Raw genomic sequence first — 21,362 nt, 5'->3', positions numbered from 1 at the left:
TTTTTGATGTTTCTGCAACGTGGTAGTGATGGAACGTCGCTAGAACTATTCCACAACGGCTGACCGTATATGACCAAGCCAAGCGCACACTGTGTGATGATCCTTCGCTCATTTTCAACTTCTAATCAATTTTCATACAGCCGTACTCTAACGGAACTATCTACCTACCCTCGTCTAAGACAATTCTATAACTGAAAAATTATCACACTAAAGCTTCATGTTAGATAGCATTTCCTAACCAACTCTAAAACTCGCAAACTTTGCGTATGAAGTAACATAAAAACACTTTGAATGGATAACAACATGTTGTTGAAAGATTGTAAGTCCATTTATCTCACATGTGATAGTTACTGGAAACATTTATTAATATTTTTCGGAAGATTATCTCATGTAACGAAAATCAGTTTGTATTTCATAATTTCTTAGCTTATTGGTGCTAATAGTAATTGGAAACATAGATATAGGGGAAATGTATGTAATGTTGGCCTAAGTGTCTCTAATTTGGGCCCATACATAAATTCAGCAATCGACTAAATTTTCAAAGCAACCAAAAATATCCGTTAGTACCGTCCCAATGACGCGATCATCTAGAAACAATTGATAAATAGCAGATTTTTAGCGATGGGCCCAATCTTAGATCCATAGGCCAACATTAGAGGCATTTCCCTCAGGCACCAAATTTTTAGCAAATTAATTTTCTTGATCTTGATGATTTATTAAAGCGACAGAATATTGAAATTCAGAATGAACTCCAGATATGTTTGATGCTTGCTGATCGATTGGACGAAATAGGCCATTGGGCCGGAGTGCATTTTTGCCCTATTTAAGTAAGCCTCAGAATCCTGAAAACTCTTTACTTTTATTCTTGAAATTGATTCTAAATCTAGTCTAAATTCGAGGATCTGTAATTCAAGTCTTAATCCATGGTATTGGAGATTTTAGAAAAGAAATCCTTAGTCTTAAAATTTAGAAAATGGATCAAGTATAATTACTCAGAGTTAGGGAAGGCGCAAAGTATGGTATCTGCACGGTTCGCGTGTAATTTTATGATGGTCAATGTGTTTTCTGTTCAAATATCCAAAAATTATAGCTTTTTGAACGAATTTGCATAAAATCGAACTGATTGTCAAGTACGCGGAATTACCACCCACTTCCACTACACTTCCACCACTGCATCAAAACGATCAGTCAGGAGAAAAAATGAACCACGAGCGCATTTTGAACGTTTTTCTATTTTTCCACATACAATTTTTTGATTTTCTGAACGAACTAATTCCCTTACCTTATAATCAATATTTTATCTGTCATCCATTTTATATTTGTGGACGCGCATATTCACGATAAATCGTTCCACATCACCAAAACTGAGCTCACAAAACTTACAATACACTTTTGCCAACATTTTCCACTAAATAGGTGACTCGAGCTATACGCGGCGGAGAAAATACTAATCGAATAATCGGTCCGTCCGTCATATTAGTTTTCTCAATGTTTGTTGATTTGAATTTACACGAGCATGTAAATTTATAGGTTTTATCGTTGAAAATTCGATGTTCTTCGATAAGTTTTTACATCTCGAGGAGAATAATACACTGCGAGAGATAATTAATCAGCGGCGCCGGTGGTGTAGTGGTAAGCGTGATTACTTCTCACCCCAGCAGGCCTGGCTTCAATCCCAGTCGATGCCGCCGGGATGTTCTGAGGCACACACTTAGAAATTATAATTTTTACACGAAACGTAATTCAGCTTTGACGTAAATCATGGAACGTAAACAAACATGGCATGTAAAATTAAGTGTCCTGAAACTGAAACATGTGACACTCGACGAAAAGTGCATTTGATTGAATTGATTTTCCCGTCCTTTTCAACTGATTCTTATGTCAAAAAGGCCGCTTGCATGTGTCGGTCTCAGGGCACTGAAATTTACATGTCTTTTTCATAGTGTGCATAACATCTCTGATCACGCCTTTGGAAGGAAAGTAAAACTGTTGGTCCCCGGTTCATGAGTTGATGGGTCGGTAGGTAGGGTCCAGGTGAGGAAGCTGCCTCCCTGGCGTCGGAAGCATTGGTGCTCTGCACGGAAAACAAGATCGATGGAAAACAAAGAGAAAATTAATCGAATAAACGTGTAATTTTATGAGTTTTATCATGCTCCTTTAATGTGCATGATTTTTAATGTAAAATTATATTGAAACATAGTTTAAAGCGATGTATTTTTAAAACAGTTTTGGTTAAAATGTCATGTAAAATGCAATATTATTGGTAATTTTAAAATAACAGTTATTTCTAAGTGTGCACTTTTATTTGAAAAATCGGCGCTCTTTTCGTTGTTCCGTTTGCTGTGCAGGCTCTTTTTCAACTTGTAGTGATGCCTCGTAGTTTCTACCAACTGAGTAGTTCCACACAGATTCGCAAATCGTTTCGGATCGATGTTTATAGAATTACTTGTTATTTTACACAGTCTTTTATTACTGTCCAAAATGTCATTTTACATATTTGGTTCCCTAGTTTTGTACACGACTAACACTTAAAAAGGGCTTATGCAAAAAGGATAAGCATCAATAGAAAAAAAATATATCTCGCGAAATCGTTTGATCGAGATGGTGTCTTCCGCGAAGTTGCGGACAAGTATTGTGGCTTTCAAGAAAAAAATATAAATATAAAATTAAAAAATATTAAATTACTCAAATTGCATATTTATTTTTTATTTTATTTTTTATATATTTATATTGCAGTTTAGATAAAGTGCTATTTATTGACAATGTGCGTTTGCTGGGCAACTCATAAACAAAAAAGTTATGAATTATTTAAAAAAGTACTATTTTCCAAAATACTGCTTACAGATATAGAATATCTTTGAAAAGGTGTTATTATTAAAACACATTAAATTTACAACAAAAAAGCTCATGATGCTTAAATTGCCCAAAGTTGTTATTTTCGAGATACTCGTAGGTTAAAATTCACTTAGGGCATAATTTTTTCCAAATTTGTGATCAAAATTTTACCACCTTCTTTAAGCGCTGGAATAGGCTTTTGAGGTTTTTTAAAAAATTGTGTGAGTTTCCAAAAGGCTTTGGAACTCGGGTCTAATTTAGAAACATTATTTTCAAAAGTTTTGTTCCTTAGGGCAGAGAATCGCTTTTTAATTTGTTTTTGCAAATCCCGCCGGATAAATTTCATGGCATTATCGCGTGTTCTTTGATATTGTCTCCTACGGACATTTTTAAGACGGATCATAAGCTGAAGATCGTCGTCTACTATAATTGAATCAAATTGAACCTTGCATTTTGGTACTGAGGCAGCTCAGTCAGAGATTCAAGAACACAATTAATTTCATCTTTGGTTTGCAAAGGAATGTTTGGATCGAAGTTATATTCCATAAATGTTCGATATTGCTCCCATGGTATGGTAATTGAAAGTAGAGCTGTTGGGATTAGAAATTATTTCTTGAGTTGGTTTCGTTTCCTACTTGATTAAACTTTTTGGTTTCGCATAGAAATGTCTTCTGATTTCCCTTAAAGTTTTTGCTAGCCTCACTCGGTAATTTCTTCAGGTTTCCCTCGGAAAATTCTTCTGGAACATTCTTCAGATTTACCTTAGAAGATCATCAGATTCCTTTGGAAGTTAATCCAAACTCTATCTTTAGAAATTTCTTGTTACTTTTACACCAAAATCCTTCTAAATTTGATTCCTGGGAAATAAGAACAGATTCTCAGGAATCGGGAAACGTGATATAGGGTAAATTTTCCGGGAATTGTTTCTGTACTATTCCAAAAAATCTATATGCGTATATGAAACGTCTGCCTTATTCAGAATTTTTCCTAATATTTTACTCAGTTTGAGAATAGCTAAATGATCGGTATTTTTTTGTGATTTACAGTTTGAATACTGTAAAAAAAAACTTACCAGAACAGAACCGAAAACCGTGATTATGTGTGTAGAGCGCTGCTTTGTCTTTATCGTCCATTTCCATTCTATCGAGTGGAAAACATCAATAGTATCATTAATTTTATTCCGATACGTTAGTTCAATTGTATTTGTTCCGATACGTTAGTTGAAAATCTCCAACACTAAGCCTGTAGGAGCGCGGAGTATGATTATTTGCACCAATTGTTCTCAACACAAAAGAAGTATGCTTAGCGAATCTATTTGTCCTGCCTTCATTGGTATGTCGAAGAAGATCCAATAGCGTTTGAAAGCGTTTGGACAGGATTGACACTCGTAGACAGGCTTGGAAATGCTCATTGAGCTAAAATGCTACATTTAAAAATTATGAAACTGTGATATATTATAATAATAATGTTTATATTTAAGATGCAAAAAGAGGAGGTAAAGTTTGTGTATGACACATAAATCCTGTTAATTTTGCTGTAATGAGTAATCGCGATGAGTGAGTACTAGAGTGATGCGAATTTTGAAATTTTCGCTCAACAATACTTAAACGATTCCAAATCGGATCCTGACTAACCTCTCAAAATTTGAACCCATTTGGTGAGAAACTGAGATGGCACAAACCATTTGAAGTTTGTATGGGAATTACTATGGTAAAACCAAGATTTTTGTTCATGTCTATCTAATAATTCACCATATCGGTCTGCTTCAAAAACTTTCAACAGTTCTTGTAGGAAATTTTCCCAGCTACAAGTTTGCTCAAGACCACATTTTGATTAAATGCAAGGATCGAAAGTTATCAATGGTTCAATGCGCTGATGTCTTAATCAACTGCTCAGCAGGCAACATTGGCGTTTCTGGGGCGTTGAATAGGACACAAAAATCATGGCTACTATGTTACACTGCAAAATACAGTGTTGCCTACAGAGCAGCTGCTTGATCATGTCATAAGTTTACCAATCTCTTAAATAATTAATAACTTTTTCCTGTCTCGTTTTACATAGAAACGATCTTCAGCAAAGTTATAGCTGAAAAAATTTTCTATAAGAATGGCTGTCGAACTGTTTTGTTATGTTATTATGTTATAATCGCTAATTGTGACTCTCTGGAAGCGAAATTGACAGGCTTTATGTGTCATACTCAAACGTTACCTCCACTTCTTGCATCTTACATATAAAAAACATTATTATAATTGAAGAAATGGGTCTAATGTTGGCCTATGGATCTAAGATTGGGTCTATCGCTAAAAATCTGCTATTTTTCAATTGTATCTAGATGAACACGTCATTGGGACGGTACTAATGGATATTTTTGGTTGCTATTGAAAATTTAGTAATTGCTGAATTTATGTATGGGCCCAAATTAGGGACACTTAGGCCGACATTGCATACATCTCCCCTATCTTATAGTTTCATAATTTCGAAAAGTAGCATTTTAGCTGTAATGAGCATTTTCAAGCCTGCTCGTAGGACGAAGTTGGAATAAAGAAGCAGCGTTATACCTATTTCAACAAAATACAAACAATATCTGAACATAATATTTATCAAATCTAACGGTACAATTCTAAGGGAAATAAACTAAGAATTTTTTGTTCAAATCCGTTCGAAAAAGGAATGCAAAATGTGAGTTGTGCTAACGTACTAGGACGTAAATTAGATCAAAATTTCAAGCATAAAAAATAATGCTTTGCAATTAGACAGAAATTAAAAAATAATTGATTCTTCTTGGTCCGAAAGCATCGAAAGTTATCGCTTTCGAACAACGACGGATTCGAAAGTTTAGTCCGGACACAGTTAACTGCACGAATGTACCCGAAACAAAATCTACCAACCGAAAGCTTCCTATGTGCGAACAGACTGTACTAATACTAATACATTATGAGAAGCACGTGACTGCATGAATTTCCTCTCGCATTACACAAACGTAAACCGCGAGCTTGGTCATTCGCCTTTGCCTCTATCTTTGGATGCAAACCGGGCGACGGCGCTCACCTACATCTACCGGTATACACACGACAATCGCCGGACATCGAATCAGTCTTATTTTTGCGCTATCTTTACTAAACCAAACTCGAGATTATAGCTAATTTCGTTCGATAAAAGTAACACCCTTATTATAAACTAAACTCCCGATAACAATGACGGTAATGTTGCTATACGTTATAACGATTCTCTTATCAGACTTGTGAAAAATAACATTCACCACTCACATTCGCTCTTGCTCGTGTTCATATTAGTCAATTTTTGCTTTGCTTCTGTTTGTTTATATGATTTATTGAATGTTTTTTATTCGTATGATTTTAAATTTTTTATACTCATTTCTCGAACCTTACGTGTATGAATAACTGCTTCTATTCCTACTTACATCTTTCCTACTACATCAATCCTTTATATTACATAAATAACAACTCAAACGACCGCAATATGGCTATGACATAATTTGTTTTTAGAATGGTGCCTCCCAAAAATAAGTCCATTCTCGATTGATTTTTGAATCGGTCCTATCTGCTATCGTCGATTAAAAAATCGATTAACTTCTTAAGTTTACAACTTATGCTGAGCGATCTTTTCGCAATAATGATGCATATAATTTTCATTGAATAATTAAAACCTATGATGATATGCATCAGTATTGCAAAAATATATCTGATCGAAAAAATAGTATCAGTTGGTTGCAACACGACACTGTACTGGTTCTAGGGTTGCAAATTTTGGTACGACTATATCTGGACTAGATTTCAAATCGATTGCGCTATGTCGATAGTTTGAACCACTCAAATAATTATTGATTTACAAGCAATTTAATCTCCTTCAGGCATTTAAGGAACCCGAATTTCAACGATCAATTTCAGCTAAATGCATTCATCTAGCATAAACTGTCGTCAATAAGAAACCTGTTATTCCCACCATCCAAGTCACCAATCTACTTCAATTTACCCTAATCCTGAATAACTTTCCTCCTCTTCAATATCAAGCCTCCTCTAATTGGCATTACATCGCTTTCGCTATCAATAGTCTAACGCACAGAGTTAAAGATAACAATTATTCGCATTAGTTACCACTGTTTATGAAATTCTAAAGTTCACTAAACGAGTAGGCACTTGCAACCCATGCCAACACCAACCAAGATAGCAACTAGAGGATGAGTACGAAATTATTCTCACCCTCGGTTTGCTCTTGTTCAAGCAATGTGTTTCAATTTTCGATTATCACTGGTATAGTTTTGATATGCGCATACTTATAAGATCTGTGGCTGGCATAGTAGGTAGCTATATTCATAGCTAACTGCAGCAAGCAAGCCAATTTTTTCAGAATAAATATTTTCTTATGCCGCGGATACACTTGTATGACAAACTATAGTTATATATGAAGCGTTATTTGTATAATAAATTATGAGCACATCCCTCGTTACATTTGTATAGTTTTTGTATAGTGGCATTACAATATCTTTATATGGTGATTTAAAGATTTACAGATTTCGCATATCCTTTATTTAAATCAGTATGAAAATCCTATATTTGCTGGTTGGGTGTGGAAATTTGGAGAAACATGCCAGACTAAAACGATACAACATTAACAATCATTAGAAAGTGTGTAAATAACTTTGAATTCACCCTCTACTTTGCGCCTCCTGCTTCCGAGTTGGCTACAAGTCAAAGCCTCCATCGAAGGATAATGCTTCCTTTCAGGATATGAATGTGCTAAGCAGCAAAAAAAGTCATCACCATTACACACCACCCGGCTTCTGTACGATTGTATACGTTCAGGTTCTGGCTGACGGCACTCGGATCTTTGTTGATGGCACCTTCATTTTATGCTTGACTGCTACAACGACGACAACGAAGATTTGATTCGATTCAGTGGGATATGGAACATTTGGTGCGCGCGCACTACATTTTGATCCCCGTCAATATTTCTGCACTTTGCAAAAAAACAACACTTTTCAACAAAAAAAAAGTCTTCATGTTTCACGCACAAGGCCAGAAAGAACAAAAAACAATACAACTAGAAAGAACTGCTCATGTTTAAAAGAAGGAAAATTTCATATGAACATTAGAACTTTTAAATGCATGTTGAACTTATTTCAGTGGCAAAAGGACTAAAATTTAAAAAAGAGCACCCAATCCGGATGGAATCGCGAGCCGTTCCATGCCAATGACGATTCAAAAATTACCGCTTCAGATAAAGATAATGTTATTCTCATTTTGGTTACACTCATGATCAGTACAAACCCAAAAATCACAACGAAGGATGGAAACGATAATTCGTTAATCATTTGTGTTACAGATTATGATGAAATAGCGATAATCTCCGATCATCATCATCAATCGTCGTCACTGAAAAGTACCCATATAAGACAAGAAAAATCAAATACAGAAACTTATTATATAGGAGAAATGGCTCTAATGTTGGCCTATGGATCTAAGATTGGGCCCATCGCTAAAAATCTGCTATTTATCAATTGTTTCTAGATGATCGCGTCATTTGGACGGTACTAGCGGATATTTTTGGTTGCTATTGAAAATTTAGTCGATTGCTGAATTTATGTATGGGCCCAAATTAGGGACACTTAGGCCGACATTACATACATTTCCCCTATCTACAGAAAATCAGCTTAATTGATTAAAGCACAACCGAGAAATAACGGTAGGTGGACGGTACCACCCACCGCATATATATGGAAATACCCAGCAATATGGTTATTTTCGAAACAGGGATGAAATGCAGATGTATAAAATTGATGTCTGCCGCCATTTTGGAATCCAAGATGGTGGACATTGGTTTTAGAAAAACTTAATCCATATTATAATTTTTGGTAGATGTCAGAAATCGATGTCCCCTGCTGTTTTGAAATCCAAGACGGCGCTTATTGATTTCAGGAAAACTGTCAATTTCCCTACAATATGGGTATTTTTGGAACCGGAATGACGTGTAGATGTCGAAAATCGATGTCTGCCGCCATTTCGATTATTTTATTTACCAGTTTTTTTCTGAAACCAATGGCCGCCATCTTGGATTCCAAATGGCAGCAGACATCAATTTTCGACATCTACATGTCATCCCGGTTCCAAAAAATCATATTGTAAGGCATTTGACCTCCAAAATAACTTTTCCGAAGACAGCAAGTTCCTAGATTTTAAGATACATTGCACATTATTATCAGATCAGTAGATTATTGCTTTTGTTATGATGTGTTATACAAATGATAATCCGTGATCTCAAATGAACACTGATTCTGTTTACTATTGTTTTTATCGTCGATAAGCATTGGAAGATAGGATTTTCTTGATTCCCTGGACGAATCGATCTGAAGCGACCTTCTCCGATTTGCATGAAACTCTGTATAATTGTGTGGTATGATCAATCATTCACATTTGAGCTAAAATTTGGCCATTTTGAATCTGCAAAAAAACCAAAATGGTGTATTTGAAATTTGTCAACTAATCATAACTCGAAAATGTCCACTTCTAATCGAAATGACGTATGAGAGAAAGTTGTAGGAAAAAATAATTCCATTTCAGGTATAAAAGTTCAAGAAATTTTGGGTGAAAAACCCAAATAAGTAGTTAAAATTAAATAACACAAATTTACAACATTTTATAAATCTTTTTCATTAAAAAGCTTTTGAACATGTATCCTTCTGAGAAAATTTCTAGTTGGAATCTTAAAAATTTACAAAAATCCTTAAAAAACAAATTTGGAAATATTTTTAAACTTTTGGTTAAAACTCTTTCTTTTTGGAAAATGTTGTACAGAAAACGATTTGACAGCCTTAAAATGGTTTTCTGTGCAAAATTTCACATTTAAAAAATGTTTAAACAAAATGTTCCAATATAGAAATGTCAGCTAGCTAGACGCACGAGCAGTAAGTGTTATTAAAACATATACAATATACTTTTTATTGAAAAAGAGTTCTTAGGTCGGAAAATTGAGGACGTGAAATGATGAAATTAAAATAACTCACTAAAAATCGCTAGAGTGACACAAATACGAACATACATACACAGAAAAAAAATCTGAATTTTAACTATCGTGTAAAATTTCCCTTCGTTTAATTCTGAGCTATACTTGGCATAAAAACCGAAATATTTTACAAGCTTGCATACAATTTTGCTAAATTATGCGATATTCCGCTTAAATTTACACGAAATATCGCGTAAATTTATGCCAAATCTAGCGTTAATTTTATGTGCGCTATATCTCGTAGAAATTTACATGAATTTTTCAAACGGTGTACAGACACACTGACAAACTTAGAAAACTTACATATATTTGAAAATATTTAAGAATTTTCAAAATCTAATACATGTAAATAATAGAGCTGGGACTGGGATGTAAATAATAGAGCTAGTTACTAGTGCTCAAGTGGATTTTTTTTTTACAAAAAAGGCATTCAATTCAATATCTCAAAATGCCGCTGGATATGATGGGATATTTATGGATATTTATACATCAAACGTTAGCTTTTTTGACTAGAAATCGAATGTCTAGGTGGTTGTGCACGGCACGTATCATTTTCAGGAAGTTTGAGGCAAAAATAAGGAATTTTACAATATTTTTGAGTACCTAAAATAGTGTTGTAGTCGATAACGACGAATGTCATTTGATTTTAATAAAACCAGTTTCATTTGAAAGGTAAGATTGTCCTTCATATTCGTATCTATCAAATTGAAAATAGGACTTTAAAAAAACAGATAAGTCAAAATCAGTATATTTAAAAGTCAAAGTTATAACAAGACCAAAATGTCATCCAGAATTTCATGACAAAAATGTAATGCAAACTCGATTTATGGCTGACTGGCCCTTCACACTGAAAAAAAATTTTAAATTTCAACTATCGCGTAAAATCTCCCTTCGTTTAATTTTGAGCTATACTTGGCATAAACAGCGAAATCCTTTAAAGCTCGCATACAACATTGCTAATTTATGCGATATTGCACTTAAATTTACACGAAATATCGCGTAAATTTATGCCAAATCTAGCGTTAATTTTATGTGCGCTATATCTCGCAGAAATTTAAATGAATTTATCGAACGGTGCATAATTTAGTGGAGATAAAATGAACCCATGGCGATGTTTATTTTTTACATCGAAATATCAATCACTTCGGAGGCAGTAGACGTGGATGACGTATCCACCAAAATTTTGCTTGAAGCCAAAGTTATTGGTTCTTTGGCTCGATTATCTGCCAATCTAAGACAGCTGATGCAAACATAGAGAAATTATGCGCCGTCCTCATAGATTTTTGGTTTATTGCGCGGCAACATAATCGTGACAAATGTTCAACAAGCACGTAAATGTAAGAATTAAATATTTATTAATTTTTAAATTAGGCAAGCTAATCATGAAAAATTCAATTTTCATTAATGATTATTCACAGAAGATTTTTAACGCATACGTGTCGTCAATGAACATATACCCATAGCATAAAAACTGTAGGCTACAGTGCTGACACCATAAATGGTGGAGGCTTCAGCAACCTTCCTTCTTAGCAGAGGATTGATATCAATCTATTTACGATACCTTCCTATCGATGTATCATTTATTTTTCAAGCTATCCTACTATGCTCATGTAAAATACAAAACAAACTATTCTGTGAATCAGATTTTTTTCACATCTTTAGTCCTCCTTGTATAGCAGACTTAACATTCGACATTCTAAATATGGGAACAACTATAACCTCGCTTACTCACGCATTCACACGAATACACCATATCAGCAGCTCTCGTTATCAAAACTCCATAAAAACACCCCACACAATGTTCCCTAATCATACTTTGAAAAAAGTTATCACATAGTTTCCATTGGGAACGCACATCTTTTATCAGAATATCAAATAACATAAAAAATTCTACGTGAGTAGCGTTGCGTTCTAAATCATATCATCATATCCTTATCATATGTAGCGTTCTAAATCATAAGTGAACAATTTGTCCGATTTTTTCCCAAAACTAGGAAAAGTCATATTAAACGCACCGAGAAATATTAATCCAACCGAGTTATTAGCAGAAGAGAAAATCTATCAAGAGAATCGATTATTGCAATTAGGCCCTTATGATTTGACAATTTCCAATTATGAGAACACATGAAAATTATTTGAAATTCACAAAGACATTTTCTACTGGTTATGTTATTTATTTTATGAGTGTAGAACCACACTCGCACCGTACATTCTTTGGGACAGGACAATGACGTGTACCCAAAGAACGAACGGTGACGACAGTTCATGAACTGAATCACGCCGTGTGAATCATCATACCGACCATTGGTTCACCGCTGTCTTGCCTGCCGGTCAGGGTAGGGGAGGGAAAGCATTTTCATGGGAAATTCTTATTTACCCACCACCACCAGACGCTTGGAGTGCTGGCAGCTGCCATCAGCGAGCATTGCACGGGACAAACATGTTGTATGTACCTACCGCCATCCAGTGGAAATCAATATTCATCTCATAGCTTTTGCGATGTTTTCCACGCTTACCTCCCTCCGTTCTTGGGAGATGTTTTTCCATTTTCATGATTGTTTGCGGATGTGAAGATGGTCTTTGTTGTCAGCATCTTCCTCCAACGGTGGAATTCGCACCACCCACTCCTTGTGAGATTATTTACATATAATTTGCGGTTTGGAGTTGTGCACAAGCTATTTTTGATGGTACGAAATAAAACAATATCGTAGTAAATCGCGGACAAAAATTAAATAGGAATAAGTGATACCAATCGGTAAATTTTTCAACTAACCAGTCAATAGAATTTACTAGAAAAGTCAAATTTAACCAGTGGAATAAGGTATAAGTCCTATGCATGAAGTGAATTTAATTTTCAATGAAAAATCTCACGTGATTTTTACAGAGGTTCTTCACTCAACAAACATTGAAAGCTGAATAAGAACTCAATCAGGCAAAAAATTGCTTCAGCTCAAATTGTTTCTTGGGCAGTCACTATCATGATGATGAGAAAAAGATGATGGAGATTTTCTTCAAAATCTCGTCAATTTCATTGTCATGATAGAACGTGACAGTGCACAGTGGTCCAGAATGCAGATTTAGATGGAAGGATAAGTTTTGAGTCTGAAATTGAAATTTTAGACAAAAGTCTCTTCTACAAAAATGTTCCTTATGGTTAGGCCCTCATTTTTTATTCTTTTCTATAAAATTGCTTGAAATTAGCTCAGCTATAACATTGCCGAAGAATGTACACCTTAATTTCTTCAAACAAAAAAGCTATATTTTTGATTTCAATGATAATAAGAACCACCCTAGAATTCATTGTCATAAAAATGCGAGCCTAACTATAAGGAACGACTTTGTCTAAAGATTCAATTTCAGGCTACAAACATATCCTTCCATTTGAATCTGCATTCTGGACCACAGTGCAGTGTTGGAAAAATTGCTAATACAAGCTCATTTATTGGCACATTTGTTACTTGTGCCGTAAAAATCTTAAATAATTAATTCATATTATCTATTAGTAGCTTGCCCAAATTCATCTAAATCAGTTAGAAATGTTGTTTATAAAAATATACGAAAATTAATCTCACGAGAGCTTGACCATTAAAAAATTACACGAAAGCTCATGATATATAGTTTGGTCTCGAGATAGTGAGAGGATCTGTTTTCTCATTCTCATAGGATGGCCATGATATTTACCAGCTTTGGACAGAATCCCAAGGGTGCAATATTCGTGGTGATGCTATGAAACAGCACGACTGCCGCGAAGCGTGCTTGTTGACTGAATTTCGTCAAATTCTGTAAAGATTGGTTTGGTACATCAAAGAATATACAATTTTATGGTTATCTACTGTGATACACATAACACTAGTTTACAGCATTTTTGAACTCGGTAAGGTGATGATCATTTCCAATGCAAAATCCTACGCTGAATTCAATGCCGTGATCAGAAAAAATTAAAGTAGAGCCATTTTTGAGATATACAAAAAATTTGATTTTTTGAATTTTGGACAAAAGTACGATTACTAAAATGTCAATATCTTTGGAACTAGTACACCAATTTAAAATCTTTTTTTATGAAAATGAAGCTAAATAAATTTGCTATCGTTCACTAGAATATTATGTCCTAATTAAAAATTTAACTTTGAAGTCATTTAAAAATTTACAGCATTTTTTTTTTATTTTTCCTGCGAATTTTCCATAAAAATCTTGTTTTAATCAACATTTTTAATGGGATAAAAAGATTCAAAAAATCATCCCATAATTTATTCTTAAAGTCCATTCAAAACCGGAGAAAATGAGCCTTTAATGGATGAAATCGGTTGGAAATTGTCGAAGTTATGAGCATTTTTGTAAAACACTTAAAAATGTTGCTGAAATACAACAGCTTTAGAGTTCCTTTTCTAGGTGTCGTTGTGAGCATCCAAATCGCATGTAAAGTTTTCATGGGAGATTCTTTTCTCTACATATCAATTTGATTAAGGCATATCATAATTTAAAACCGAGTTGATACAAAAGAAATTTATTTAGGTTTTATTAAAAATGATTGAGAATCGAATGACTTTGTCTTCGATGTTTTGAACTTGTTTCTCGAATCAGAAACCAACAATAGTCACCCATCATTGCTTCATCCCAAAACCCTTGGTAACGACGTTCCATCATCTTCATTTGTTGGTGAAAACGTTCGCCGTGCTCATCACTCTCGTCACCAAGATTTTCCGGGAAAAAATCCATGTGAGAATGTAGGAAATGTATCTTCAAAGACATATTCACACCTGTGTTCAGTGAAATAAAAAGATTTGAAATTAATTATATGTAACAAACACAATATTTTTGATTTATACCTATTTTCTCATAATTTTTGAGCAATTCATCGACGGCTTCCTCATAATCTGGGCTTCTGAAATTTCCTAAAAAGGTTGTGACAACACGCTGGAACGATTTCCACGCTTCTTCCTCATCTGGTGTCAAAACTGTATTGAATGCGGAATCATTGAGCAGTTTTCTGATCTGTGGGCCAACAAATACACCCCCCTTTATCTTTGCGTCAGATAAATTTGGAAATACTGATTTCAAGTACTGGAATGCCGGCCCTTCTTTTTGCAACGCTTTGACGAAATTTTTGAATAGCCCAAGTTTTATATGTAGTGGTGGAAGTATTATGCGTTCTTTTACCACAAGAGGATCATTTTTAACGTTGTCTTTACCAATTGTGAAATTATCCCGTTTTGGCCAATCTTTTCGGACGTAGTGTTCCTTACGAGCTCGACTGTCCCATTTACACAAAAAACACATATATTTTGTGTATCCCTGTTGCAATCCAGTCAACATGGCAACCACTTTAAGATCGGAACAAATTTTCCAATTGTGTTGATTGTAATTTATCAAATTGAGCAATAGAGCCATTGATTCATACGTTTCCTTCATATTAACGGCATAAGCTAATGGAATAGAAGGTTTCTCATTCCCTTGATGCAGTAAAATCATGGAAATTTCAAGCTCAACTTGCTGCTATCGATGAATAAACGCCATTCAGCTGGATCATATGGCTCACCAAACTCTTCAAACAAGCCGTTTACGTCATGGCAAAAACATGCCTTATCCTTTGTAGCCTTGCTCAGCATGTTGTGTTCTTTCAAGCGTGATGCCAGCAATTCGGATTTCTCCTTCGATAAGTCGAGATCTCGCACCAAATCATTAAATTCGGATTGTGTAAACAGTTTTGGGTTTCTTTCCAATTCCACCTCGAAGTCTTCCTCGCATTCCTCCTTGAATTCCTCCTCACTTTTTGTAACGGTCGATTCAACAGAGGGCGCTCGTTTCCGCTTTGGATAAACAGGATACGGGACCGAACTTGAATGTGGAACAGGTTTTGTCATAGAAGCCACTTGTGGATACTCAACTGTTTTGTGACGTCCTTGTTGCTTAACTTTTGTCAAACAGAAATAACAATCCGTTGCATGACAAAACGGTCGACGCCATATGGTGGGCATGTCAAAGGACAAATAGCGACTGACAGATAACAAATAAGTGAGTTAGTAAGTAAGACATTAACACTTATCAAAAATAGATGAAGTAAGATATTGTCGATCAGGAAAGAACAAAGCACTACCATGCTGTACATAAATTGTTTATATGAAAGTTATTCAAAAAATCAATTTACCTTGCGCCTGACATCCACCTAGCCAAGCACGTTTTGCACGAACTACATAATGCTTTTGGAATCCACGGTTCGTCAAAGTCTCCAGGATCAATTTTAAAATAAAGCCTGTATGCAGTTTGCAACGAAGCAGTGAAATTGACCGATTTTGTAAATATATAGTTGCCACACGCGTAACAAAACTTTTGAGGATCATTTTTACACTTGAATTCACGTTTTGTCGTATACATACATCGTTAAGCAATGTTAAAGAAAGAAAGCTGTCAAATTGAGTTGGTTGCGTTAGGTTCTCGCCGAGCGGTCTCACAAACACTAGCGTAAATTATATTATTGAAAATATCCCATTTAATTTTGCGTGACAGCTGGTAGTGTTAGTGAAATGCACCGTATGCGTACACGTCCGCAGAAAGGCTTACTGGAAGTGGTGCATGAACCTAGGAGCGGGACAACGGCCAATCTTGGAACATTCAATTTCCATGATTTTACAAAAAATTTCATAGCTTCGACAATTTCCAACTGATTTCATCCATTAAAGGCTCATTTTCTCCAGTTTTTAATGAACTTTAAGAATAAATTATGGAATGATTTTTTGAATCTATTTATCCCATTGAAAATGTTGATCAAAACAAGATTTTTATGGAAAATTCGCAGGAAAAATAAAAAAAATGCTGTAAATTTTTAAATGACTTCAAAATTAAATTTTTAATTAAGACATAATATTCTAGTGAACGATAGCAAATTTATTTAGCTTCACTTTCATAAAAAAAGATTTAAAATTGGTGCATTAGTTCCAAAGATATTAACATTTTAGTAATCGTACTTTTGTCCAAAATTCAAAAAATCAAATTTTTTGTATATCTCAAAAATGGCTCTACTTTAATTTTTTCTGACCACGGCATTGAATTCAGCGTAGGATTTTGCATTAGAAACGTTGGTCAACCACTAAAGTTCACACTTTTTATGTTGTTTTGTAAACTAGTGTAATCATCGAAAACGATATCTGATTCAACCCCAAGCTTATCACAACGTACAGAACCAAAGCGTCACTAGATTCGTTCCACCACAAAAAAGTAAAGTACCAAGGCTGATAATTCCCGCAATCACTCTGCCTACTCCTTTGGCACCTCCTTAGATAAGACCATGTAAGCCACAGTTTTTGAGAACGAATATTCGTGCAAATTGTTATTTTTATGAACAACTCCAATTGTTCGGAGTCCATTCTATTGCCACAACCTTCATAACGATGCTGATGCTGTATCAAATGCCATTTCCTGCAATGAAGGGAACATTCACATGCCCTATCGCTTTGAGTTGTTTTTTATGTGCTTCCTTTTCGTCTTGATTTGCTTTCTTCCCCATAACAAACATCAGCTCTTATCCGCACTCTTCATGGCTTACTTTGATAATGCGTTCCATTCCTGTAAAGGTCACCATCAAGAGGCGCAATCACTACTGCTGCACAAAAAAAAGCAGTTACAAAAAAAATGACTCACCCGTCAACTGTGCTCTCGTTTTGCAGGAAATTCCGGCACCAAGGAAAAAGAATCTCGCAAGGACAAAGACCGAGGCGATAAAGAAGCCTACTCGTCTTCATCCATTTTCCTACAGCATTCACCGGGATCTGATGGTAAGTGGATGGTTTTACTTTTTCTTTGTACCTATTCATAAAAATAATCCAACGCCTGTCACAACAAAACTCATGTCCATTAATTTTATTGGGGAAATTGGATGGAGGACTGTGTTGTTGACGACATCATATACTGGCTGTCTCTGGCAAGCTTAGAAACTATGCAAGGTAAGGCGTAAAGGAACAATGATCTCTTACTATAATTAGTTAAAAGTTTTCTATAGCACCGAATAAGTGTGAAATAGATATCCTTGGAAGCCACTGAAGATTTCCACTGAACATTAATACAAATTAATAACTTAACGCTTAGTTGGTGTTCCAACATCTCCCATACTCGTTTGATATGTGAAAACAATGCGATTGAAAAAAGAGACCATCATAATTACCTGAGATATCTCAAACAATGTAGATGTCAAATGCAGCGAAGAGTTTTCATAATTATTCGCTGATACAGTGTAAATATTTACGTTTTTTTCATAAAACTGCGGCATAATTACCTGAGTTTTGTCAACAAAACGTTAATATTTAAACTTTATGCTGCGAAGAATTGTACGAACAGGTAGTGCTGTTAATTTTCATTCGATTGAAGATCAATTTTGTGAAAAAGAATTCTCTCATGCCCATCATTTGAAGAGCCCCTTTCTCAATCGAACCTCATAGTCACTGTCAATTGAGTCACTCACTATCATTTATACGACAGTGGAGTATGGAAGAAATCCAGAAACAAGGTCCCAAACAGACATGCCGACCCGATGTCGAATCAATGTAAGGTCGATGTCAACCCAATGTCGGGTTGTTTTCGGCTCAATTTTGAGTTTGTGTCGGGTCAATGTCAGGTTAACATAGGGTTGGGATTTGGTAGAAGTCAGGTTGGTGTCGGGTTAGTTTAGCTTTCTCACCGCAATATCGACCAGAGCGCCGTTTGTGTATAGATTACACCTAGGGTTACACTCAATTGAATGATATCAACCGTTTCTCAAATGAGATTGATCTATGTCAGATCTAAGGATTTAGTAGTTAGTGTCATCTTGTGTTTTCCCAAGTTGTAAGCTCCCCATCGGTGTACCCCCATGTCTGTCTTTTTCATTAGTATGTCGCTTAGTTCGAGATCAAGAGCACATTGCTCTCCAACCCTTGTGTTCTCAATTCCTACCCTGGTATACATTTGTTACAATCTGTTACCCCTAACCGCGAGATAGCTGCGAATAATCGGCCCCGCTTTACTAACGTTAGTTTTAAGTAATTTTGTGATCTAAACAATGAATGTCGGCTCCTCAAAGCTACGGCAAATGAGCCTGGAAGAATAACCATAACCATATTCACCCATTCGAAGGAGGTCCCTTTGATAGCGGATAGCTGCTTTTCTCATTTTCATCAAAAAATTTCAATTGATTTTGCTGTAGCACTGCATCAAACCCTTAAATGAATCGGCTACCGTAAATCACTGAAACCCGAATACTTTTAAAAGTTGATTATCAATACCTATTATGCTCAAAACAGATCGTAAATTTTATCATGGATTGGTCGTTCAGAATGATCACACATTTTTATTGAGTTGCAAAGTAGTTAAAGTTAATAAACCACCAGACAATTGTATGAATAAATTCTAATTATAGACATGGTGAAAAAACCGATTGATTGATTGAGTGCTGCAAATATTTATTGCCTAGTATTAATTTAAAACTTTAGTATTTTAAAAATTACCACAAGCTTGAAAATATTCTTCCTCCGAGATTTTGAAATTTCCTCCAACTATAATTTTAACCTTGATTTTTTGAAGGTTGCAAACATTTTGTAGTCTCCAAGTATTTTAAATTTTATTTATGATTTAAATGATTTCCAGCATCCTTACTAGAAATCTTAATGTTGTTTGGAAACTTTATTCATTTTTTATATTTCCTGCAATTCGAAAAAAATAAAGGTTTTTCCAAATACGGGATTTTTTTTCCCGCGACTTATAACTGCAGTTGAATAAAATGACCACTTTAAGTCTGATATTTGACGTTAAGCATCTCAAACTATGTAAATCGTTAACTTCACGCATGAAGTAATACAAACATAATTTTTTTTTTTATTAATTACTTTATTTGTACAGGCTCAATCGAATAAACTTTACAGAGCCGAGTTATCATTTTCGTTATACATTATTGATGTCTTATATTTAAAGTTAAAGGAGCTGGACCGGATACTCGCGGTTGTCTCGAGGTTAGTGGAGATTTACAATTTTTTTGGATGGGAAAAGGGAGCAAACATAATTAGTTAAAGTACATAACTCTAGATGGGAGCTTACCATCAATCATACTGCCATTGGTCGAAAGGTACAGTAGCAGCACCTCCCCTACCCGTGTCGCATTCAATGACGTTTATATAAGGTTCGGGTTAAGAGGCAGCTTATTGATGTTAGAAGCAAAAATGCATTGGCTACTGGTGTTAGAAGCAAAAATAGAGGTAACAACAGCTGCAATTTCCAAACCTATCGACTAGATGCTTACGTCACATGACGACTTGAGTGTGAAACAATCGATAGAACTGTTTCGCACATCGAAGATATGTGAACAAATCGGCGATCATCTATTTTGCCAGGGGGGATACCCCACACCATTCCTCCCCAACAGGGGAGTTTGGTAAAGGAGATGATCAACCCGATTCGTACCTTCTTCAAAATTGATCTTTGCTCGCTTTCTACTCTCTATACACAATTTTCACACTGCCGTACTCTAACGGAACTATCAACTCTATACTTTCATCTCCTCATCTATCGTATAAAATGATCACTTTAAGTCTGATATTTGACGTTAAGCATCTCCAACTAGATGAAAACTTGTTTTTCACTGAATAACTATCAACCCTATCGATCGCAACTTTAGCTCTAACACGGTATTTTGGTAATGATTAATTCAGCCATCGTTTTTTAGTAGAGATCCCTGCAACATCTTCACCTTTAGAATTGCCAAGGAAAGGATAGCCGTGTTATTTTTTGTAGACATTCATTCATTCATTGCTAAAAAATTCGTCTTGTTATTAGGCTGAACCAGTGTTGTGGAATAATGAATCTATGGATCGTGTATAAAGTATATAGGAGCTCATAAGCTGACTGTATTCATCTTTATTCAGCAATATTGCTAAATCTAATGGAATCGATTAATGGAGCTAAAAAACATTGATAAGACATCTAATAAGCATGATATTCAAGCAACTTCAAATAGTCGAATTAAAGTATCGATTTATGAGCAAATTGCACTCATTCAGTATTATTAGACAAACTTCACAAATGAAAACAGCCAACGTTTATAAAACTATATAAGGCTTATATCAGGGCACACAGTGGAATAAAGGCTCACTCTTCACCGATGGCAGACACGAATTGACTGCTGACAGCCGTTATAGAAGCTTCGGTTGGGTTCGGGTGTACAGCAAAAATTATGAAATCAATCTCACAACAAATTGTTGAGATTTGCAGATGGTGTGTTTTGTTAGCTTATTATTCCAAGCTGCAATATCACAGCTTACAAAATCAACCGCAGTTGTTTGCTTGCTGATTTTTGTCTACGAAAATCAAGCGTGATCTTGGGCATTGGTGACATTTGATTTTTTGATATTTTCCCAACACTGACGAGAAGTATAGCGATCGATCGAAATAGAATAAATCGACGTCAAAAACGGAGATTTTTTCATTTTTTTTTTGCTAACGGTCAAACAAGAATGCGTGAAAATTGATTGAATTTTAACTAAAAAATT

General features: G+C 35.2%; 1 protein-coding gene across 14 annotated transcripts in view; it reads left to right on the top strand.

The window, feature by feature from the left end:
• LOC135701740 (mucin-2) overlaps positions 1–21,362 on the top strand; it is a 426,987-nt gene that overhangs the window by 373,479 nt on the left and 32,146 nt on the right. For all 14 annotated transcript variants that reach the window (XM_065222640.1, XM_065222645.1, XM_065222643.1 and 11 more), the window contains one exon: positions 17,517–17,624. In XM_065222640.1, the coding sequence (XP_065078712.1) occupies positions 17,517–17,624 (108 nt within the window). The remainder of the gene's footprint in view (positions 1–17,516; positions 17,625–21,362) is intronic.

Source organism: Ochlerotatus camptorhynchus, unplaced genomic scaffold (assembly GCF_037179485.1).
Source record: "Ochlerotatus camptorhynchus isolate MF236.1 unplaced genomic scaffold, CSIRO-AGI_Acam_v1.1 ptg000176l, whole genome shotgun sequence".
Taxonomy (NCBI): domain Eukaryota; kingdom Metazoa; phylum Arthropoda; class Insecta; order Diptera; family Culicidae; genus Ochlerotatus; species Ochlerotatus camptorhynchus.
Note: the sequence above shows the minus strand (reverse complement) of the source record. Positions and strands in the feature narration are given on the sequence as shown.